At 40.7% G+C, this 25,187-nt stretch overlaps 1 protein-coding gene across 3 annotated transcripts; it reads left to right on the forward strand.

Annotated features, from left to right (window-relative positions):
• The first annotated feature begins 1,198 nt into the window (after window positions 1-1,198).
• MSL3 (MSL complex subunit 3) lies at window positions 1,199-18,921 on the forward strand. Of its 3 annotated transcripts, none has more exons than XM_083734457.1 (13): window positions 1,199-1,548; window positions 5,488-5,570; window positions 6,034-6,129; window positions 7,069-7,166; window positions 8,001-8,092; window positions 8,973-9,095; window positions 9,868-10,028; window positions 11,777-11,935; window positions 12,190-12,452; window positions 13,048-13,157; window positions 13,681-13,780; window positions 14,705-14,789; window positions 16,910-18,921. In XM_083734457.1, the coding sequence occupies exons 1-13, from the start codon at window positions 1,450-1,452 to the stop codon at window positions 17,007-17,009; spliced, it is 1,569 nt and encodes a 522-aa protein (XP_083590583.1). In that variant the 5' UTR covers window positions 1,199-1,449; the 3' UTR covers window positions 17,010-18,921. The 3 variants fall into 3 exon arrangements, with proteins under 3 accessions (XP_083590583.1, XP_083590584.1, XP_083590585.1); XM_083734458.1 differs by lacking the exon at window positions 1,199-1,548 and adding an exon at window positions 1,650-2,308; XM_083734459.1 differs by lacking the exon at window positions 1,199-1,548 and adding an exon at window positions 1,668-2,128.
• Window positions 18,922-25,187: the final 6,266 nt, after the last annotated feature.

Below are 25,187 nucleotides of genomic sequence, written 5' to 3' on the forward strand. Positions count from 1 at the left end.
ACCAGGCCAGCTCAGGGAGCCAGGCCTAATGAGCACCTCAACTCTTCTCAGTAGGCCTTGCCCCATGAGGCAGTTGTGGAGGCTGAAGACCCCTTCCTTCCCATATCTGCCTAAATCTTCTCCTCTCCAGGGCCTTTTCCAAGCAAAAAGAGACTGCACCTGCATGCAGCCAATCGTTCTACCCTTTTCATGCCTCTCCTGCTTCTGGGAGACAGGGGAGAGGGGAACTAGTAGCAGAAACCCTTGGCTTCTTCAGCAGCCTGATTCATCTTTGTCTCTGGGCCCTCCTCCCCTCCTGCTTCTGCACTTCTGTCTGCCACAGACTCTTCCTGCTCACCAAGCCCTGTTACATCTTCTGACACCTCTTTCTCTCAAGTCTGCTCCCTCTTCTCCCCGTGATCCCTTCCTGGGCTCTGAGGAGGTTCCCCAGCTGGTGCCTCTGTATCCAGCCTGTCCATGACACTGGAGAACAGCTGAATAAACAGGTGGCCTTTTTTTACCAAGCCGTGCATTGAGCAAAGCATACAATTTCAATATATGTTCACAAATGGGAGAATTTGGATCGATTTTGGCAGCTCTAAGGGCAGAACTAGAGTTAGGGCAGCTAGCCCACTTCACACTGAAAACCAGAATGTATGATGTATGTATTCATTATGGTTTATCTATTTTGGCTCCCCACCCCCGCCTTTTCTCCAAGGAGCTCAAGGCAAGGTATATACAGAGCCTCCAAGTGTCCCTATTTTCCAGGAAATCCCAGATTTACAGAAGCCATCCAATTTCTGATTTGATCCCGGAATGTCCCGCATTTGCTTCGGACGTCCAATTTTCATAGGAGAAATGTTGGGAGAGCTATGCGTCCCCTGAGCAATAAGTTAGAAGACATCTGAATATTAAACGTTAAAAATGTTTAGTATTTTGTTTTTATGTATGTTGGAAGCTGCCCGGAGTGGCTGGGGTATAAATAATAAAATGGACTATTAGTATTATGGAATGGGACGTCCCTATATTCATCGGAGAAATGTTGGGAGGGTAGGTATGAATGTTATGGTTTCTGCACCACAGTTATGATGCATGAGGTTAAGCGACCGGTGGTCCAGCGGGCTCCATGGCTGAGCGGAGATTTGTTCCTCGCTCTTCGCGCGAATAGCAACGGCAGCGGTAGCATCACTCCCGACCTTATAACACATCCCACCACATGACTAGCGAAACGAAGCATTGCAACCGCGTGCACTTGCTCGGGAGGGCGCCCAGCTGCTTTGCTGCTGCTGTTCTCGCGCGTTCTTTCTTCGCTCGCGGACTGTTTTTCAGCGCGGAGGAGGAGGAGGAGGAGAAGACGAAGAAGAAGACGAGGAGGAGGCGGGCTCAGCCCAGCCGCCTGCCTGCCTGCCTTTCCCTCCGCCCTTCTGCCGCGAGGCGTGGCTGAGTCTTCCCTTTCGCCATGATGAACAAATGACCTCGCGGGGAATGAAATTTAAATTCCGCAAAGGCGAGAGAGTTCTCTGCTTCGAGCCGGACCCGACCAAGGCGAAGGTGCTCTATGATGCCAAGGTGAGGATTCCTCCGCCGGGAGGGAGGGCGGGCACGCGCGCCTGGCCGTCTCAGCCCCCCCCCCTTCCCTCCCGTGCGCGCGCGGTGCCCCCCTCTTCCGAGCAAGCCGCCCGCTAACGGAAGCGGCGGCCTCTTTCTTCGGTGGCGCTTCCGGGTGTTGCAGCTGTTTCCTTTCCCCTCTGGGTGGCCGGGGAGCCCCAGCTCTGTTTGGCTGCCCCCCAACCCGCAACTCACCCTCGCCCCACAGCCATTTGAGGGAAGAGAGGGGCTGAGGTGGAAAGCAGCTTCCTTGGGCTCCTCCACCTCGCTTGGACCCGTCTAAAGGGGCACATATTATTGGGGCATATATTATTTTATTTTGCTCCATTGCACATACCGTTGAACGAGAAAGGAGACAACGCAAAATAGGCGCCAGTCCTCCTGCCCCCCCCCCCCGCTAGTCTCTTCGTCTTATTTTGACGCTTTTCTAGTATAGGTTACCTGGTTACCAGGGGCTGTCCTTTTAAGGGACAACTTGACACACGTGTCTGTGGGGTAACCGCGTGTCATATTGGCTGCCCGTGTTCTCTTGAGGGAAGGGGTGGGTCTTACCAGAGCCTGGAGACTTCTCGGATCAGGTGCAGGGAATGTCACTTCTTAAAAGACAAAACAGACCACCCTGTTTACTGCTGGCTGGCTCTATATTCTGTAGCTGTAGAACAACTCTAACCATATCAGCTTAGAAGTAAGCCATACCGAGTTCAGCGGGGCTTATTCCCAGGTAAACAGAGATTGCATTTTATGGCCTGGCCTCTGTTCACCGAATATTATCAGCTCAAAGCTGCTTCAAACGTTATATAGAAGGCTGCAGTTGTGCCTTTTCTGCATGGCAAGGCCAATTCCATTGTTCTCCATAGGAGAGAGGCCTTCCCAATGACTTCTTAGCTGTGGGCTTCCTATAAGAAAGCTGGTTTATTTTGGCAACACTAGAAACAAATATCTCAATTCCATGCTAATTTATTTGGAAGTAATATTTATCCAAGTGTTACATATTCTTAAAAGCCACATGTGGAAATCGCTTCCATGTGGTAATTGGCATGTAACTCAAGTTCCGTTTATTCACTGACTGCAGAGGCACTGGACGGCATGACCCTTTGCAGCTAACCAGAGTGTGGTACTTGGATGTTCAGGCAGAAAAACAAAACTGCATTTTGTAATGTTTGAACTGGACCCAAGTTCCATTAAAATAAGTAGGACTTTGGACAATGAAGGCACTACCAACTTTTTAGCATGGATGGATTTGTCGTATACATATTCAATATGGACTTTCTACACCTCATACATTGAAAATCAAAGACCTTTAATAAAAGGGCATAGCATAAATAAGCTTGTTTATAGTGAATGAGAACTGTTTTTTTAAAAAAGTATACTTTGTTTTATAGTAATATTTATAAGCTATAAATGAGACTTGCATAAAACATTTAAAGTAATCTATTTATTGAAACAAACTGGTAGGACAATTCTTTGCCATCTACCTAGCAGTTTATGAGAGGTTTCTTTGGGGTGTAGGATGGAAAATAATATATTTGGCTGTAATCTCAAGCATATTTGAAACCATTTCAAATGCTTGAAAAATATATTGCAAAATATCTCAGTACTGCAGCTTAATACTAAATACAGTGATGGCAATTCCCTGGTATGTACACCAGAGCCTTCCAATTCCTGTTGGTCCAAACCAGATTATGCAGCCAAATTCTGTGTATACTGTATTTAGTTGGAAGTAAGCCTTGGTAAAAGATATGTAGAAGTGTGCTTAGGATTGTAGCCATAAACTCTATAGGGAACTGCAAAGGAAATAACTGGAAAAACGTATATTGCTTTTATACTCTGCAGCATAATCTTATGCAGCGTTTGTCACACCTAAGTCCTTGAAATCAAAGGGCTTTAGTATACTTAACCCTGCATATTGTTGTGGTGGTATTCTTTCCCCTGTTTTGTGGCTTTTGAATGAAATTGTGTGTATATTGATGATGACTGTTAGAGACAGGTGGCAACATACGTTCATTTGCTTTTTAAAATGGATCTTCAGTAGCAGGCACACTGTTCAGCAAAACGCCTGCCAAGCCAGCTACACCTGTCACCGCCTTTGTTTCCCAGAGTGCGTCTAGTCCAGGCACCCTGGGAAACAAGGATGGTAGCAGGTGAATATAGCTAGAGTCAGCTTAGGAGTTTCACTGCTGCTACAACAGGAAAGAGAAACTCTGGCCCTACATGACGCCACCTGGTAAGGGGATGGGGGGGGGAGCAGAGTGAAACTAGCATTTACCTTGCTATTATTTCTTTACACAAACACCCCCACCCCCTTACCAAGCTGGTGTCAGGAAAAGCAGGGTTGTTTATTAATTTTTCCCTCATCCCAGCTTGCCAGATGGTGTATCAGAAGGGGAGAAGGTTATTTCTTTTTTGTAAAAAAAGGAAAAGAAAAAGAAGTTCTGATTAAAGGAAAGGAAGGTCAATTCTTGATGACACCTGATGGGGGTGGGGTGGGGTGAGCACCAGGACGAGGGTAGTGTGGAGTGTGCAGGGGTTTGACAGCTCCCATAGGAAGTGATGGTGGAGGAGAGTTTCAGCACACTGTGGTGCAGAAGCAAATGGCCAGAGTATGCACAATCAGGTTCTTCCTCTTTTCTGCATTGGTTTCCTCACTCAGTCTTCTCTCCTCTGTTTATGACAAGTGCCTGATTGACTTTGATCTGCAAACGTTTTGCCCATCTCAGCCCTATTTTCAAAACACCCCTGACACAAGTTCCACAAATCTGGTAACAGTGTTAGAAACTGAGATATGAAAGCTAGGAGCTAAATGGCACCTTAAACTTAGGTTATGGGTGCAACAATGGAATGTCTAGGCATGCTTTTTAAAAATAACAATAATACAAAGCTGAAAATGAATGAACTGCAGCTAAAATATTAACGTTCATTTTTCACATGGTCTAGTCCTTCTCCTGCCCACCCTCCTAATATTCTTAAAAGTGTCTCTTCTCCAGTCATCAGAGAGTAGCTGGAAGCACAGAGGCAGAAAAAGGCCCTCCTTTTCTTCCACTCTGCAGTTTTAATCTGAAATCTTAGGTACAGTACTGCGCCCAGAGCTCAGAAACTGCTTGCGCTAATGAAGTTCCCTGTTGCAAAATGCACCTAGAACAATAGGAGTTTCAAACAGTGTCTGGCAATACTGGTTATTAATAAGGCTACCATCTTCTAATCCTATTTTCCTGGGAGCAAGACCCATTAAACTCAATGGCATGTTTTGAATTGTACTGTTAAGGCTGGAAAAGTACAAAGGTGTGAAACAATGTCAAGGTGTTTGCTTTGTTCAGTTCAGTGGGAAGTGGGGGAAGAAGCAGAGTGGCCAGGGTGGTGCAGGTGAGAGAGACTGGCTACAGTGGCATAGGGCTCCCAGATGATGCCCAGCCCAGGGTTTCCTCATTACTGCATGTAGCAGCACCACTGGCTACACTCACCAGTTACATTCCGCCTACTCCCTCAGCAAAAACAGCAGTTCCTAAGTGCAGTGTCTGCGGTTTCTTCTGCAGGATTTGAATACAGCACCAGTTCCTTTCTTAGTATGGGCTAGAAATCCAGTCTCTGAAGTGTTGTGACAAATAGAAATTGGTGATCCATCCTCAAAACAAATAATGCACTTGAAAAGAGAGCCGCTCAACAATCCCCTACACATTCTCAGTCACTAAATGTATTGTCTCTGGGTAGTATTCTTGGTTGGCTTGGTTCCCCAACTCCTTTCTGAAACAGCAGTACTATTGCTTTCACATATGATATTGTCTTTAAGCCTTCAAAATAAACAAGCTTACTTGGAAACGAAACTAATTCTCTTGGTCTGAAGTACAAACCTGTAGAATCTATTCCTGTGTTTATATAATAATGCACAAATGTTTATAATTTCAGATTGTTGACATTGTTATTGGAAAGGATGAGAAAGGAAGAAAGATTCCAGAATATCTGATCCATTTTAATGGTTGGAACCGAAGGTGAGGATGTATTTAGTACTTTGTGCATAGTGCTGCAAGTTCTTTTAATAATTCACGAATAAATAAAATGTCAAATAATCACACCTTTGCAGGGATTGGTACCTGTAATGCCCACCTGAAAGTCAGACAGCAGTTTTAATCATGCTTATCTTGAAGTAAATGTCACTAACATTGGACTTGCTCCTAAATAGCAATGTCCATGGCCAGATTGTGAGGATCTGCCATCAGTGTAAGCGGAGGCGTGCCAACTTAACTGTTTTGTGCAATATTTTGTGCATCCACTGATACAAAAAATGTATGCATGATCTCACTAACTTGGCTATCAAACTAAAAATCAACATTAACTAAATCCCAATTAGCCTTTTAATTATGAACTGACCTGAAATCGTATGTATGGTTTCAAATACTACTCCCTACTTTAATCTTATATTCTCATGCTTCTTTTTTTTTTTTTAATACTCAGTTGGGACAGATGGGCAGCTGAAGATCATGTTCTTCGTGACTCTGATGAAAACCGCAGATTACAACGTAGATTGGCAAGGAAAGCTGTGGCTCGCATGTAAGGATCAAACAAAGTTTGCACCAATAGTAATATATGTTAAATGCATACTCCTTTTACATACAATTGTGACTTTATACCTGCTGAGGTGGATGTAGCTATTCTGTACTTCCAATGGTTTTTTTTTACTAAGCTTTTCACTAGACTCTTTTAGCACATTTGATGGAAGTCCATCTGTTCCCATTGGGAATTCTTTAAAGGAAAAAAGCTCCAAGGGCTAGAATTCTTAAAACGTCCTACCCTTAGTAGTCAGAACAGTTGTGATGGGTGACAGGCTTTTTAGTGCTTTGCCCTGTGCTTTTTAGAAGAGGGAACCACTACTAATTTTGCCCTGCTTTTGTGATTTATTTAGCTATAGCTAGTTTTTAAAAAAGCAATACCTTTTGTTTTCATGACAGAAGCCGCGTACCTATATAGGTGAAGGATCCCCTCCCTCCAGCAATAGCGGGAGCTACTGCTTTTATAACTTGCTATTCTCCTTGGTAGTGAGAAAAGGCACCAGCAAACCAGTTTCAGTCTTCTCTCAACCCATTGCTGCGGTAGTCCTTAAAAAACTAGAATAGAAACTCCAGGATCAAATCATAGCTTCTGCTTTACATGGCAAGCACTAACCATAGTTAACCGGTTTGGGTGAATGAGTAAACTATGGTTTACTGCCATCAAGGGAGGGGATTGCAGCACACAAGGAAAGGAGGAAGCATATGATGATGATAATAATAATAATAATCTGCCAAGGCTTTTTTGTGTAGCAACAACCTATAGCTAGCACTATGTATGCATCAGTACCTATGTCTTTGAATCCATTCATGTTCAGGGGAATGACAAAACACAGGCATATCCTAAAGATTTATGTTTATATGGTATTTTTGTACTCTTACTGCTTTAAGTAAAATAACAAAATATTAGGTTGAATGGTAGGCTTTCTTAAATTTCTTTTAGGAGAAGAAAAGGAAAGAAAGGGCGTTGCAGACTGCCTGGTGTTGATTCTGTATTGAAGATCCTTCCTGCTGAAGAGAATGATAAAAGCAGTGAAAAATGTAAGTTTGGTGTCTGTTTTCTCTGCTTATGATTGAACTGTCTATTTAAGTATTTATATATCAACTTTATCAGCACAAAAAGATTGATCTCTAGTCCTAAGAAGCTTACAGCCTTAAGCTAATAAGGGAAAGGAAGGAGAAAACAGAAGGTGCAGCTTTACTATCGGTTAAATTTCACATGTAAGTCTTATGTACAGGAAAACCTACACTATTCTTGGTTTGAATTGCTTTTTGTTGATGATAGTGTATGTCCTGCTAAAAAGTACATTCACCTGTAAGGAATTTGGCAATACATCTGAGTTCAGGTTTTGGAAATGAACATATTTGGGAATGGAATGGAACCGTAGCCTTAAAAGCACATCAAATAGGTTTACCATACATCATGCTTGTTCTGACACTTCAGCAATTAGAACTCTTCAGAATTTCTGTTGGGTAATGCCCAGCTTATTGTTCCTTGTGAAACCAATTTATTTTCTGTAAATTTCCATTTACTGAAGCATTGTACTAAGGAGTTTCCCAATTACAGTTATTTTTCACTGATATTAAGAGACCTTCCATATTTTGTGATGAATGAATGAAACTTTATTTGCATCAGCCATCAGCCATAGCAACAAAAAATATTGTGATATACACAGAACAAAATAGAAGTCGATTATATAAAACACAGTTTGTGATGTGTCTAAATGTGTTTAATTAGTTAAGAGGAAGATTGATAAAGTTTTTAAATAGGCAGATAAAGCTAGCTTGAGGATTACCACTACATCTCCTTTTGTCAAATGAAGTGAGTGGGTAAGTGTGCTAAATGTCAAAGGTAACTCGTTTTTTCTTATACAGCTATAAGTAGTTCTTCTTCTGATGACAGTGATGAAGGCACAGATGAAGAAATAAAGAGTGAAGAAAGTGACGTGGATGAAAAAATAGAAATGGTATGCCAATACAGCTATCTTGACCAACAAATAAATGATATGCCATAAAATACTTCATGGGCAACAATCAGAGTTTTCTGGGTACAAAGTGTAGAGACAGTTTCTTACTCGTGAAAGATTAGCTTAATGTTTGCATACAATATAAAAACATAGTACTATGTACCTTATGATTTTTGTCACTGGTATATCTCGGCAGACCAGTGATGATAACCTTGGACACATGAGCCTAGTTCTTCCCAAGCTATGCCCATTAAATGTATACCATTTAATATTTCACAAATCGCTAATATCCAAGCAAGCTCCAGTGGGACATGGGAGCTCCACTCGGGAGCTGATTCCTGCCTCATTGAATTCAAGCCAGTCCACAAAGGAAAAAATTAAATCTGATGTCAGGTGGCTGAGAAGTGGGTGGTTCCATCCATCTGTAAAAGTGACTCATGGGGGTTGGAGAACATCAGGATCTGGCCCATTGTTTGGATCCAGTTTCCCATTTTTTGTAGTATACCATATAATTCCAGAATTGTTTTTCGCGCTGATCGTAGAGGCGTATTGTTTCAGAGTACAACCTAAATGTAATGTGACTTGCTCTCAAAATAATGGGTGATGTTACTTTTTTTTTAAAAAAAAGTTATAAATGACATTAACATTTCTATGCAAAAAAAAAATATGTGTTAGTGCGCAGTTGTTTTAAGTGGGTGATGCAGCTATGTCATATGTGGAGTAATTAGTGGACATAAATTGGTTATGATTAACTTTAGCTAGCTACTAGCATCAGTCCTGGTTCGTATGTTATAAATAATTCCAGTGTTTCTCTCTATGTAATTTACTTCAGCTACAATGTATGGAAAGACTTTTTAATATCTTGTATGTATTTGTACAGAAAGAAGAGCAAGAGACTCATACTAAACGGGACATGGAAGAGAGAGCAATAAACATTGAAATTCCTGAAATCTTGAAAAAAAAGCTTGAAGAAGATTGTTACTATATTAATAGGAGAAAACGGGTATGAATAACTTAATCAAATGAAGATGCTTGAAACCACTTATATTAAATTCTTGTATTCAGAAGACTGAACCATTTTGGTTATTTGTTTCATAAGCTTATGGAAGCTAGTGAAAGAGTTCTGGATTGATGATGAATAGCTAATTTATACTGCAGAAGGAGTAATTTTAAAAATAACCCAAATTCTGCAAGAGTATTATTTCTGATCACTTCTTCCATGCTACCCCAGAGGGAGGTTATAGCCTAAGGAAAGTATGTTTTCTGCTGCTAAGCTCTGGAGCTCTGAGAGGCAATATGATAGCCATCTTCAAGTATCAGAAGGGCTGTCACATGGGAAATGGAACAAGCTTGTTTTCTATTGCTCCAGACAGCAGGGCCCAAACCAATGGATTCAAATTATGTGCTGGGGTATATGTACATATCCCTTTTTATACCACTCATGTAGACAATACAGCAAATATGTGGATACAAGAGAGTAAGTTTGGTCCCACTGAACATTTAGACTCTGGAACATATAAGTAAAATGAATATAGGTTTTATTGGTGTTCAGTAGGTAGCTGGTGCTACTGGAATTTCTATGGCTGCTTTACTCTCCAAACAGAAAAGGCTGGATGCAAGTCTCTCTTGTACACTTTATTTTTCTGAGTTCAGGCTTGTCTACTTAAATGTGTATTTCAAAAGAATGGTGGTAAGCAGATCTCAGATGTCATGAACTTTTATTATGTTGTTGCATACATAATTCCTCCAATTTGGCCATTGATTGATTCATCTAGCTGGTGAAACTGCCATGTCAGACAAATATAATAACCATCTTGGAATCGTATGTGAAGCATTTTGCCATCAATGCAGCTTTTTCAGCCAATGAAAGATCACGGCACCATCAGATGTCTTCACACACCAACTTGAATCTGCACTATATCCCACCAGAAAAGAAGTAAGTAACTGCTTTTTTGTTTTATGTATCTAAAGTAACCTGCTTGAAATTAAGTTTTCAAAGTGGTATGTGCTCACTTACTGTAAATGAACTCGGTCACTCTGAGGATAAAGTGAAAGGTTAACTGACACAAGCAAATCATAATGCTTGAAAATCCAATATGGAGATGGATCTCGTTGAGCTGTAAATGCCATCGCAGGAGCTGTTAAAATTACCTTCCTAGTGGAGGTAATGTAGATACAACTTAAGGAATTGGTTTGGGCAGGTTTTGTCTTGGAAGTAAAAGGCAATAGTTTTTAAATAGAGATAAGTTTGGCAGTCCTTTTAGTATCAACCTCATTTTCTGTCCCTGAGCATAAGCTCCAAAATTTAAGGTTCCCTAAATGGCAGCTCTCAGGAAACACCAGGTACATATAGAGCCTTTTCTGTATGTCATTTAAGTTTATATAAAGTCATCTTGTATAGTTAAGATAGTAAGCAGAGTGACGATGTAGCAGAGGGTTTAAATCTTCACTGTGTTATTTAAAGAGTGATTGGTGTTTTGCCTGGGTGTTTGTTGATTTGGTTGTTTACCAAGTCATAACATCTAAATGCAGTTTCCGTCACCAGACACATCTCTTGCAAGAAGAAAGAAAATATCAAAACAGATGTTTCATGCTAGTAGTCCAAATTCTAAACTCAATAAGTTTTAAGTTGTTTCCAAAACCTTCTCAGCTCACTGCTCGCCTCAAATGACCTCACCTCTCTGCTTGCCAGTAGTACATAACTCATCCTGTCCCTAAGATCTATGTGAGTTTTTTCCAGTCCTACTTTGACTTCCCCTGCCGTCACCCCTTTCCCTCAAGTCTGTTTATTCTCAGCATATGATCTACTCTTCCCCTTCCTTCAGCAACCGTTTTTCTGAGCCCTCTTTTCATAATTTCAGCTTCCTAGACCTTAGATTTCTGGCTTCTCCAAACAGCCTGCTATTTTCTTCCCACACTGCGTAAAGAATATTTTCACCTGACAAAGTGTTTGGTTTGGTTCAGTTACAGTGTTGTATCTTTATCCTTGCTTGTTTCATATACTTTCACACCCTTTATGCTTGTGATAATGTGGCACAGTTGTTTCTACAATGTATGTTGGCTACTCTGTGTTTAGTGGGGAATTGACTTCCTGTGAATCTGACTTTCTATTGTCAGCATCATCCCTGTGCAGCTCAGTCAGTGGGCGAGGAGTAGAGGATCAGTACTAACTGGTCAGTTTTCAGCTTCTTCTGCAAAACTTCAGAGATATAGTCCCCAGCTTCCAGCCTGGAGCAAGAGCTGGGGCTTGTGATAGCTTAGAGAAGCTCTGGCCAGTTCATAAACACAGTGAAACATTGATGAATCCAGCTCTTCTCCAGAGCTTTGGGGTGGGGAAGGGGATTCTCCTCAATCTCATGCTGTGCTTCAGAAGCACTCCCATGTGGCGTGATGCGAGACCCATCCATTCCTCCACAGGGGAAGAACCTTGGTGACTTCAAATTTTGGCTGGCTATCAAGGAAGGCATTCGAAAATTTGTGGACCTGTACTCAAGAAGTGCAAATGTTCATGAATTTGTGCTCTTGTGTGTCGAGGCCCCATGACCATGCAGTTCCCTAGAGTTCAAATAACTTAAAATGTACATTCACTTACAATTTCTGTTAAAATTGTCTGCCTTTTGACATGTTAACATAAACATATTTAGTTAATTATAGAAAATATTTATTCATTTCTTAACTTTCTAGTGTTGAATTGTGTAAAGAAATGGTGGATGGGCTAAGAATAACATTCGACTTCACTCTTCCTCTGATTCTTCTGTATCCCTATGAGCAAGCACAGTTTAAGAAGGTGACTTCCTCCAAATTTTTTCTTCCAATCAAAGAGAGTGTAGCAAACACTAACAGGTAGGTTTGGTGCTTCTCCCCCCCCCCCCCTCTATAATTTAAGTAGATGGTGTAACTGCAGTGCGTTTAACCTTTGCTTGCTTTTTTGTGATAGTGAGATTGGTTTCCAGTAGGCTAAGAACAAGTAGAAGAAAGTAGTTTTGAAAAACATGGAAGTCACATAGTTACTATAGCTAATACTTTTTTGCATAACATACAGTTGCATCGGTAAGCACCTACCACTTTAGTGCACTTTTATTTTTCTCTTTCTTCAGAAATCAAGAAGAGCTTTCTCCAAGCCCACCACTTCTGAACCCATCGACTCCCCAGTCCACGGACAGTCAGCCTGTGACGGGAGAGTCAGTAACACCAAAACGCCGAAAAACCGAACCTGAAATACTGCAGTCCCTAAGGCGCTCCACACGTCACACATCCAACTGTGACAGATTGTCAGAAAGCAGTTCTTCACCACAACCAAAACGACGGAACATTGAGGCTCCTACTTCAATGCCAAAATTGTTTTTGCACCTTGAAAAGAGTATGTCGTTGTAGCAAGGTGGAGAAATTATTTAGTGGGGGCAGGGGCAGACACCATTTTGTTGTAAACATTATTTATCATCTGTTACTTTTTAAGAAGTAGGGAAGGACATTTGACATGTGCATGCTGAGTGTTATACTAGTCGTGGAAGAAAAGTAGGTACTGGTGGTACCGAAACCTTTCCCTCTGGGTAGGTAGCAGGTATCTTAAGCTTGAATGCATATAATTTCAACTGCCTTCACTCCCCACTCTGCTTAAGTAGACTTGCTTCAAACATAGAATAAAACCCAGAATAATCAGCCTTTGACTGATTAATGTTCTATGTGTTCATAGAACATGTGTTCATTAAATATGTTCATGGGATGGGTTATTGGTGTGTTCTTGTTCTTGTTTTTATTATGTATTTTGTGTTCTCGTTTTGTATTTTTATGTTGTGAACCGCCTTGTGATCTTCCGATGAAGGGCTGTATACAAGTTTAATAAATAACAAAAATAATAGCTCATGCATTAATTAGGTTGCATCAAGTTCATGTGAATAAAAGTTCTGTTCCTGACGCATCAGTGAATAATGTAGCTCTCTGCTTTTCTTTTGAAGAAACTCCTGTCCACAGTGGGTCATCGTCACCCATCACGTTGACTCCTAGCAAAGAGGGTGGGGCAGTATTTGCTGGTTTTGAAGGCAGAAGAAACAATGAATTAAACGAGGTAAGCTCTTAGTCTTAGCAGGTTCCTAAGATTAAATTACGTTAAAAGAACCAAATTTAGCTGTGAACCCAAGTTGTCCTTCGTCTCTTTCGGAAAAGAGTAGCTGCACCTGCAAATGTACACATGGCTCCCACTTTGCTGCTTCCCTAGCATGAGCGGAAACAATAAACCACAATCTCTTGAGTTCCAGACCAGATTATTGTATCCAAACAGACTTTATGGCTTGTTTCTCTCCAAACAAAACATAGCATAGAGCCAAGGTTTGCTCTTGAATTACTAATTGTGGTTTGTTTGAGCAAAACAAGCTGAGATCCCTGGTTCAGATGTCATTTGAAGCAGGGATCGTGGTTTGTTGTTCCCACTGATGCTAGGTGAGGAATACAGTGAGACAGAGATCTACATTCATGATAAACCATTAATTATGGTTTTTTGTGATGTATGAGCTGGGCCTATATAATCTCTTGGGGATATTATTATGGACCATGCTTTGATGTATTCTTAAACATGCTAATTTTATGTTTAGGTGTTGTCATGGAAACTTATGCCAGAGAGCTATCCCCCAGGTGATCAGCCACCACCGCCTTCTTACATTTATGGATCTCAGCATTTGCTACGCATGTTTGGTAAAATACATTTTTTACTTTGAAAATAGATTCTGTATAGTGCTAAGGTCCTATACACAGTTACTTGGATGTAAATAACGCTTTGTCCCAATGAAGTTTGGATTGGATTTTCACAGTAACACTCTTCCAAATAAGCAATTTGAGCTCTTGAGAGAATTTGAGTTTCTCTTTTAGGTATTCTCCCATATCCAGATATACTTTATCTACTCCATCTTCTGACCCTGGTGTAAGAATTCAAATACTGAGTGCTTCCTGTTAAACTAGTATTATGTTTGTTCAAACTGGGTGCTAACATGGGAAGCCCAGCTAGTGCATTTCTACTTACTGTTGTGCTGGGGGAGAAATAAGGATGGGATACAGTGGCTGTTGTTTTAAGCATCACATGTCTTTTGGGGGGCTGCTTTGTTGTAGGTCACTGCAGATGGACCTGAACTGTCACTCATTGAAGTGTTATGAAAAGCTGGTAGTACAGCTCCAAACTGGAAGACAAGCTATTTTAGCAATCAAGTTGAGCTGCGTATCCTTGCAGCATAATTGTCATTTGATTTAAGTACTTCTATTTACACATTTTTTGTTCCAAAAATAAAAAAAATCACTTGTCCAATTAACTGGAGGCACCTCTTGACTCGATCTAGTTGTATCGAATTCTGATGAACAGCATAGCAGGGCACATTTACTATCTTCATCAGAAACTGTTATGGGCTGAGCCACAAGCCATTCTGTATGCCTTGAGGATCAATATACCTTTACAAATGGAAGAAAACCACCAGAGTATTCTATACTCATAGAATATTGTATTGAGCAGTGGGAAACGTAACTAAACTTTAAAAATTCACAATTTATTTTTTTGGTCTTTAGACAGTTGCATAGAAACTGATTAAAAATTAACTATGATATTGTTTCCCCCCCATTTTGCTTCTACAGTAAAGCTTCCAGAGATACTCGGGAAGATGAGCTTTCCTGACAAAAACCTAAAGGCATTAGTAAAGCACTTTGAGTTGTTCCTAAGGTAACTTGACCGTGAATCATAGAAAGTCTTTAAGTCTAAATGTTCAAGGGCACCTAGTAACTGCAAGAGCAATCATTTTAATAATGGAGGAGTCCTGTGCTATGTGACTGTCTTACAGCTTAGTCTGTAAGAAAAGTGAGAGGGTGTGCCCAAGAAGTTAATTCTACCTTCACAAAGGGCTTCCCGTTAACATTTTATATCATTGTTTGATTTGTGTATCCTCTGATTGCACATGTGAAGTGAAATGGTAATAATAATAATAATAATAATAATATTTTATTTATTTATACCCCGCCCTCCCCAGCCAAGGCCGGGCTCAGAGCGGCTTACAAGCAATAATAAAAACAAGATGAATGATTACAACTTAAAAACAAAAATAAAATACAACATTAAAATAATGGAACATTAAAATATTAAAATGTAGCCTCATCGCAGGAGGAGAAGGAAAAGAAAGAAAAGGAAAAAAAGAGAGAGAGAGAGGGAGGGAATCAAATTGGCTCCAAGCCAAAGGCCAGGCGGAACAACTCTGTCTTACAGGCCCTGCGGAAAGAAATCAGATCCTGCAGGGCCCTGGTCTCATGAGGCAGAGCGTTCCACCAGGCCGGAGCCAGAGTTGAAAAGGCCCTGGCTCTGGTTGAAGCCAATCTAACTTCCTTAGGTGTAAGGAGTGTTTTAGATGCACAACAGGATGTGCATGATCACCCTATACCTGCATTACATGATGTCCAGTGCTGTCCTTAGCATCCATTCTTGATACACCAGTGCTTCAGATTGGTCTACCAACACGGTTGCCATTCAGAATTGATATTTGTTCATTATATAGAACACTGAATTAGCATTTCTGCCGTATAATACTAACTTGATCATTTTTCTGATTTGAGTTTGCATCTAGTCTTATTTGTTGGAGGAGTAGGCACTGTGGAATTCAACTTGCAATAATGATATGTGACCACTAGTCTGTACCAGTATGCAGTTAATACAGTGCCAGGCAACATTAGCTATAATACATAACTGAGAGGCTGCAAGTATATTCAGTTAAGCCTTAGTTAGAGAAACTAGAGTATTTTTAGGCTGTAACCCTCTGCCCCTTACTTAGGAGTAAGCCCCATTAGACCCAGTGGGCTTACTTCTTAGTAGACAAGTGTAGGATAGTATCGTCAGAAGCTGTAACTGAGAGATGACGTAAGATCGGTTCAAAAAAAAAAAGAGCTTTATTTTTATTTCTCGCACTGCAGCATGAAACCATCATAGAACACATGTCTGGCTCAGTCCCTGCAATCTCCAATTGGGCTGGGAAGGATTTCTGCCACTTCCATTCTGTGTCAATGGATTAAAGGGCTCTGCATAGGGCAGCTTTAGTGGCCTATGAAAGTGAGATTGCTGCTCCAAAAAGTAGAGCTGTGTAGAACAAGCCTCACTGTTGGCACACCTACCAGTCCAGTTTTTCATCCTCCCTGCTCAGAGAAGGCAGCTCCGTACACTCTCTTTTTATTATTTGAAAACAATATTTCCCACCTTCTGTTCTTCTCTCTATCCTTGTGATTTGAGAGAGAAACCGTGAGGACACAGTAGAGGTGGCACCAGGTCCTGTGGAGAGCCCAGCACTTTGTTGATCCCTCAGAGGAGAGAGAGGGCAAAGAGTGTTTGCTGTAAGCATATTGCAGATTCAAGGAGAACACCAAAGGGTTAAATTAAAACCTTTTCATGTGTATTACAAATGACATTCTAATGTCCTTGGAAAATCAAAAAGCAAACAACAACAACAAATAACTGTCCATGTTCAGTGATGGTAGACTTTAGCTTCTTAATCTCAGAAACCATGCAGATTGCACAGGAAATATAAATTGTAACATGTCTCTGAATTACAAAAATACTTGGCTTGAAGTCAGCAAATAATACATTAGAGAATTACAAGCTCACCAAATTTGAGTTGTGAACTGACTAATTTTGATCTTCAGCAGCATCACTAGAAATGTGGCAACAAGACTCCAAAATCCTGAAGGTGTGACTCCCATTAAGGAAATTGATTTTGTAATATTCTGTGTTGGATGTTTGAAAAATTACCTATGTAGGTATGTTAAAGAATTACAGAACTGTTAATACATATTCTGATTTTCCAGGTTTTTGGCAGAATACCATGACGACTTTTTCCCAGAATCCTCTTATGTCGCTGCCTGTGAGGCCTACTATAGTACAAAAAACCCACGAGCCATCTACTGAAGCAATCCATATTGACATAACATATTGACTCCATGGCTACTACTTCACTACTTCAAGAGAAAAATCAAAATACATTGTTGTAATATTACAAAGGGAGTTCCTCTAAGTCATTCTTTTGACATAAGAGAATCACATTTCATTTCAGAGGTATGCTGACATTGCATTCTAGCACTAGATAACCTTCACTTCTAGATAAAAGAAGTTCTGCATTGACTGCTGATGCATAGAACTGCATACCAATAAAGCGAGGAAAAGGAATAGATGCATTAGAACAGACTTCATGAGAATCAACCATGCTGTGTTCCACTTTAACATAAGCTTGCTTCACCTTCAATTCCCGGAACACCACCTCCATTTAAGGCGAATCTAGGAGTGACTATTGTACAAGTTTTTCTCATTTGGAATTTATAACTCATTACATGAAGCTATCTTTGACATAAATCGATATTTATAGAAGAAAGAATAAGCAAGTGTTGTGTTAGCATGATCTCAGCTTCAAGATTTCTGTGGTTATGGGGGGGAGGAGGAACCCAGGATTGCTTTTAAGGATGCATTTACATTTTCCCACGGTAGGTGTGTTGGCAATGCCTGAATAGCTTGGATTTGGATTAATACACCCCATACGTGATTTGAATTCCTTTGGTAGTTTTTGTTTTTTTTGTCAGCAATTGTTAAGAACAGGGTGTACTTGTTCTCGGGAATGAAGAATGCCACAGTGACAATTACTTTGACAAGAGTTCTGAAAACCAACAGTGGCTGCTAAATGAACCTCTGATATGGGTTGCTCAGCTTGAGATGCAGATTTTGTTTAGATTAGTTTAGGAGTACGTGTGCTGCTACATAGGTAGAGATCTGGACATACAGTTGCCTGCTGGCGTTATCTTAATGTGGTAACTGTGATGATATATAAATGAAATAGATCTTGTTTCATATACTAATTAGACTTAAATAACCTTTAGAGTTAGCCTCATATGCCCATGCCAGCAAAAATAGCTTTCTCAATTAAAAGACTTTAATTTAGTCTCTGTAATCGGGAAAGCCAGTAGGCAAGTAAGAAGCGCTGACACTATCACTTAAGTAGTCTGAAACTGTATCCACACTACTTGAAAACACACCCACCTCACTAATTTTATTAGGCTTTGTATTTGGTCAGCTCAACTTAGGAATTAAGAATTTAATATTTCCATGGGACGGAGTTCCCTGAATACTAAGTTGCCCATAAATATATTTTGTGCTAGTAGCAGCAATTGGTTCAGGCACCAAAATACTTCACACTTGTGTCATTGCTCCCAAATGTTGGGATAATTCAGCTAGATGATTTCTCCCTAACAAATGATTGCACCCTGTTTTCTTAAACAAAATCCCAGGTTGTGAGCCTAGTCAGTTAATAATTTTGAAGGGGAAATAGCTTTAGACTCCAACCCCACTGACACACTTTCACACCTTAAAGCTTTCTAGGCTTTGTAGCTTCTTGAGATAACATAGAGAATGTTAGAGGTACCAGTATCCCCATGCAGATAGCAGGCCTACTATTGTAACAGGCTGGCTTGGGCAGGCAGGAGACAACTGCTGGTAGAACGGTTGCAAGGTGTGGCGGGGCCATTTAATTTGTGGACTATTGCTGTTTTGGGTGCTAGAGTTTGATAAATGTATTGGTTCCACACAGGCTTGCTTTCCGACTATAGGTCCTAAAGTTCTTTGAATGATTTTGGTCTCCAGTTTGAAGTTTTATAATGACAAAAGCATTTGATAGCCTTGATGTAAATATTGTTTGTACAAAATGGTTAAAATAATTAATAAGTTAATATAGAATAGCAAAACTTGATCCGTAATTCCTTCCATTGTGTGTTCAGCTGTATGGCAAATGTCTTTTGTTGTATTTAGTGTATAGAAATAAAACAGCTGAAGTGAACCATTCCTTTATTTATTCATTTCTGCATTTTACATATCTTAGTACATCGATTATCATTGTTTATCTTACACTCTTTGACTTCTATACATTTCCCTCCATGGAATCTTATTTAATCCTTGTTGAGCTACTTCTCCTTAATTACCAAAAGTGAACCTTTCTTGTGTAGTTGCTGTTAAACTGTAAAAAAAAGCATATTTGGAGCCCAAAATACTACTTTGTGTATCTGTTAATTTGCTAGTGCAGCATGGTAGTTAAAAGCCCCGTTCCAAAGGATTGTGTCCATCCTGTTTTCTGGGTACTTCACTCAAAAGATCCAGTCCATATCCAATTCTTTCTTAAATTTTCTTGCATGTAACCCAGAGTATGGGTTCTTAGAACCACAATGCAAGGAAGCATAATTAAAATTTATTTATAGATACTCTGCATATTTTCTTAAATGAGAAATGCTATTTCACAAAACTGAAAAAGGGGTCTACTGCTACGTAGAGAAACTTTAAAGGGCTTTTTCTGGCCTTCTTCAGATTACCTTGATAACTCACTGGCCTCATCTGCCCCTGATTACGGTAAGTTATTCTACATAGTTGTTTACCCAAGTATGTACTCATGCATTTGTACAGAAAATAAAGCACTGCTTTGTGCTACTATCTATATTCATATCACACTATGTATAACTATTTCTAAGGAAATGCAAAAAATACACAAAGCCATGACTAGGCTTGTCCACACATCCACTTGTCCCCCTGCTTTCCCCCAGGGAAACCCAACTCTTGATGGCTGAGTTGGAAGAAATGTCAATTGAGTTTTCCAGGGGAAAGCAGGCCTTCAAGGGGAAAGTAACAGGACAAGCAGAAAATATCCTGTACCTGTGCTTTCTAGGCACAGGAGAAGCAGAATTGTGGATGACCCCTGTATCTGCGATAAAAATCACTGAATTATGTACTGATGCCCTTTCTAGACAAACAAGTTGGCCACTTCTATTAATCTTCTATTGTTAAAAGGCTACTTCAATTTGTGTGAGTGAGAGTAGACCTAGATCGGTAATTCTGCTGCCATCATCTATTTTCTCCACCTGACAATTAGTCTTTCCTCCATCTGTGTGATGATCCTAGAGTACAGAATGCATTGGCGTTGAAGGAAAAATGAGAAGACATTTATAATTATGATAAAGCACTAGCTGCTTAAGAGCCAGCAAGCTTTTGAGCGGGGGGGGGGGGGGGGCACACCTCTTGAGGCCGAAACATGAAACAGTTGTGAAACAGAACCCCATCTTAGATAGAACATTGTTTTTACTGTTTACAGGGAAGCAACCTGACACACATCAATCTGGTTTTGCAGCTGTAATGATGAACTCTTGACACCAATTAAGTTAGCTGGTCTATAAACCATTCCAGCTAAGCTGCTTTGGAAGTTGGTGTAGGAAACTGGGTGATATATTATGCTACAGTGTTGGAGTCCCACCGCTTGTTGAAGATGAGTTTAAGATGCTGCTGCTGTATTCGTACTGATACCAAAATATGGTAGCTTTTAAATCCAACCAATTGTTCCTATGTATGAAGTGTTTGTGTTTAGAAAAATCCTTGCCATTATGCAAAAGTGAACCTATTTTACATTATGCAGCCACCAACCACTTTTGGTACCATTCCTTATTCCCCTTTATTACAGTAGCTGAGTCAAGCTAAAGGTGTCCGAAAGAAAAAGATTATTTATTTAAGGTTGAACCAAATTATTAAACACAATTACTTAACAGGTTTGATATTAGAATTAGGCTTTGTTCAGTGCTTACTTACCAGCAGTTATATACTGAGTGTGTGCATGTATATGTGGATTAAGAGAGAATTAAGCTTGACAGATTGGAGATGTATAGGTCTATGGGGTTTCTCCCCCGAGGGAAGTAAAAGAGATTCACTTTCCTTCATAATCCCTTATCGGAGGGAAGGGGGACCAGAGTTTGTCTTACTTCTATGCTAAAATAATTAAGCGGCAGCAAAGGGGTGTGTTCTTGCTTGTACATTTCTTCGGTTTGTTTGTGTCCTCTGATAGGCCTAAAAATGTGAGACTGTCTGGAATGCTGCATGCAGTATTCTTAAAAGCTCCTGTGAACTTTTTCCATAAAGCATAGCAATATAGGACTTTTAAATGAAGCTGTTACCTCTTTTTCAGTTTTCCACTGCTGTGCGTTCAAACACACACACACACAGTATAGAGCTGCTCAGTGCTCCACAGACAACATTTCACAATGAGCAAAGCTCATGGACCCAGAGGAATAAATATAGGTAAACATACAGTACAAAAATGACATAGCCACATGAGGATTTGTAGAGGCCTTGATTTGGCTCAGGCAGAGAGTTATTGCCATTGCACTTTGATGCAGGGTGTGTGTGAAAACATAAGAAGTGCCTGCTGGATCAGGTGAAATGTCAGTTTAGTCCAATATCCTGTTCTCACAGTGACTTACCAAATGCCCCTCAGAAACCCACAAGTGGAAGGTGGGTACAACAGAGCTCTCCTTGCTTATGGTTCCCAGCAAATGGTATTCAGAAGCATACTCCTCCAGCCATGGAGCTAGAACACAGCCATCTGAATCACCCTAACTGGCTCGCAGCTACGCAGACTCTCAGCTTCCTTGTTGAACTTATAGCTCAAATGTGGCTACAGCTGCAAAAACTTTTCCTGCAGATCCTCCCAGCATCGATTGCATCTATCTGCTGCTGCCTTCTTCACTTCCACTGGAGAACCACTACTTGCTAGTACTCTTTTCCCCTTCGGTCTTCTTTCTCCTGACCAAAAGTAACAAAGTCATGCCTAACCTTCTACCGCTCCTCCCAGTGAAAACCCTGTGTCCAGTGACAAGTTACACATTTTCATGATGGCAATATTGGCATATTATTTAAGAATCAATGAGTAGAAAAGACACAGCAGTGGGCAATCTATGTACCAAAGGCCATGGATAGCCCTGGGCATTTCTTCAAGGATAATGCATGTAGACAAGGCCAAAGCTGGTGGTTGGCATGGCCAGAGACAGATGTGGGTGGGGTCACTCTTTTACCTTTCTCTGCTTTATGTTGCCCCTGACTCCTACCTCATTCCTCTTTGCCCATCACGCTGCTGGTGGAAGGCAGATAGCTCCTTTGCCATCCATGCCCCACTCACCCACATGACATTAGGTAAAGTCCTACAGGTGGTCCCCATTCCTGCTGTGGAATGCTCTCAAGTTTAACATGTCTTCCATGCTTTTCAGTGTATGTGAACTAGTAAGCACTTAAAAAAATAATCCCTAGAATATAGATTTACCATTGCAGTCATGGTTTTGTTCATTTTCCAGTTGTTAACACACTATGGTCAAATCACATTTGGGGATAATAAAGGTGTCGCTATCTGGCTGTGGTCCTGACAGCTCTTCTGAGACTGGTGTCTGCAAAGATGCACCCCCCTCCACCATTCTTGTGCTGTTCAAACACCACCTGCAACTCTGTAAATAAGTGGCTTGCTTCCTTTGTTAAAGGGTTGGACTTTGGTGTGGTCAGCAGCAGCCTGGAGGAATCAATGCTAGCAATATTACACAGGGAGGGGAAGAACAAGCCCTGATAAATCCAACTGTTCAACAAAAGGAAGGCTGCTGCAAATCCTGAGAACACTCGCGTGAAAAATGCTCTGCCAATTGATGTAGAGAACAAGAGGAGACTCACGTTTTCAAGCTTTATGCTCATACACATCACTGTCTCTCTCCAGCCACCTAAGAACCTTGAGGGCAGAAGTAACACAGCATCTCTGCAATGTCTCCAAAGACAGATAAAAGAATTTGGTCGTGAGATTCCAGCAGATGGAGTGCCAGCTGTATCTCGAACTTGCCTACTTGAAAGGAAATGGGTGCTTTTATGTCTCTCTACAGAAACCTAGTATGTTGATGTGTTGACATAACAGTTCTTTTTCTGTGTTGAAGGGAACCGTTTCTTTTCAGGCTTCAAAATATTTCAGAGTCCATCCGATTGATGCCTATACAGTATGTAACTCGGGTTACATACGCTTCAGGTTACATACGCTTCAGGTTACAGACTCCGCTAACCCAGAAATAGTGCTTCAGGTTAAGAACTTTGCTTCAGGATAAGAACAGAAATCAGGCTCCAGCGGCATGGCAGCAGCAGGAGGCCTCATTAGCTAAAGTGGTGCTTCAGGTTAAGAACACTTTCAGGTTAAGTACGGACCTCCGGAACGAATTAAGTACTTAACCTGAGGTACCACTGTAGTCCCTGTTATGTACTGAAGTTCTCACCCTGGGCCAGCAGGGGGATACTGTAGATAGTTATGCAAATGAAGGATCGAAAAGTGACGTTCAGTGATTGGATAGTTTTAGAACGTTGCAACAGTTACAATTGTTCTGTAGCTCTATATAAGCAGGCTGACTGAGCTCCTCAGTTTAGTTCTGTTCCAGCTTACAAAATAAAGAGCTGCTTTGGAGAAATCGCTGTGTTGTCTGCTATGTCAACCCACAATTTAACAGTCCCTTTTCCAGCATAGCCCTAAAGGCTATAAATGAGGAACCTATGGTCCTCCAGATACTCCCATCATGGCTGGGACTGATGGAAATCAAAGTCTAACAACATCAGAGAGGCTACAACTCTCTCACTCCTGATCTGTTAGGCAGTAATCTTAACCACACTTAGCTGGGAGTAAGCCCCACTGAATTCAATAGGAATTGGCTCTGAGTAGATTTGCATAGGATTGCACTGTAAATTACCTTCTGGGAACCTGTGAGATGAGTTGTGTTGTTTGGCATTCTCTTATTCCCTCATAAGGTTTTCCTACTGCAGACCTAAGGGCTGGCTCACAATTTACCTCAGGTCATTTTCTTCACCCTTGTGGCCTGCTCATAAATGTCTGCTGTGGTAACTTCTTATCATCGTACAATAAATGCAGCTCAAATCCTTCAGGTAACTTGTTTATTTGCTGAAGATGCAGTTCTTTACCCTTTGATACTTCAGAGATATGTTTAGTTGTGACTGTAATTAGTTTTTTAACTGTTTTAATGCTGCATTTTATAAGGCTGTAGCCCAGCCCGGAACCTTCTGGGGAAGGTAAGGAATCTAATAATAATAGTTAATAATAGAGCAAGCAGCAGTGAGTCACTGAGGTGATGTGTGAACCTGAATGTGTTTGTGGTGCACCTCAGCTTTTGTTACCTTGTGACAGGAGTGTTTTGTTCTTTTTGTTTTTAACACTGTTGCGTGTCTGAGAGTTTGTGAAACACTATACTATTTTGATAGTTGGGGAGATGGGTTGTTTTTACTTTTCCCTCAGGGATTATAAACTAGGTAAATTACTCTAATGGTTAAATAGAATGTTAGTAATAAGGGGTGGAATTTGATATGTTTGTGAGCAGCAGGTGCAAAGCAAATCTGAATGATAGCTGTGATTCCATTAGCTTCAGTAGCTTTGGAGAAAGAAAAGTGTCTGTAACATATGTGAGATATTGTATGTCAGTATAAAATTGATAGACTGACACAAATGGAATAAGTTTGTTTGGTCCAGGCAAAAATCTCAAAATCTCTCGCTTCAGTTAAAATAAGGAGTAACTAATGATAGACAATTTTGCCCAGTGGTGGAGGAGGTAGGCCAGAGAGAATAAGTTCATTTTGTTTGGTATATGGCTCCTTTTTGAATTAAAATACAGCTTCACAACATAAAAATACAAAATGAGAACGCTAAATACATAATAATACAAATACAAGCCAACAACACCCCCCTCCCACAAAACATTTAAAAGACCATTGAATGTTAGTCAGCCAAAGGCCTGGTTCTAGAGAAACCTTTTCTTGCCTGACGTCTAAAGACGTATAATGAAGATGCCAGGCGAGCCTCCCATGAGCTGGGACTCTAAGCATTCAGGATTTCAGCTCTTGGGGACAACCTCCATGTATTTGACAGGCTGCCTTGTCATGATCTGAGTCTAGAGAGAGACTCTCCTCCCTCAGTTATCACCATGCGCTTGTTAAAGCCTGAAGAGGTCTTGTAGTGTCTCTAGGTTCTTTTAAGAATGTAGGTCCCTTTGCTGACAGGAAAAGAGTAGTGGGGAGTTTTCTTGACCTGTCAAAAAATAGTTAAAAGTATTTCTGGGTCACCAGGGATTTCTGGAATATGATGCAAGAAAGACACCTGTAAATCTTCCATAGAAAAAATGGAGAGGGGCAGAATTAAGAGTACCGAAAAATGATCAAAGTATTTTTAAAAAGCTGAAGTTGGTAAGCACACAGACTAAAATATACTGTTGG

The sequence above is a fragment of the Podarcis gaigeae genome, assembly GCF_964106915.1.
Source record: "Podarcis gaigeae genome assembly, chromosome: 4".
Taxonomy (NCBI): Eukaryota; Metazoa; Chordata; class Lepidosauria; order Squamata; family Lacertidae; genus Podarcis; species Podarcis gaigeae.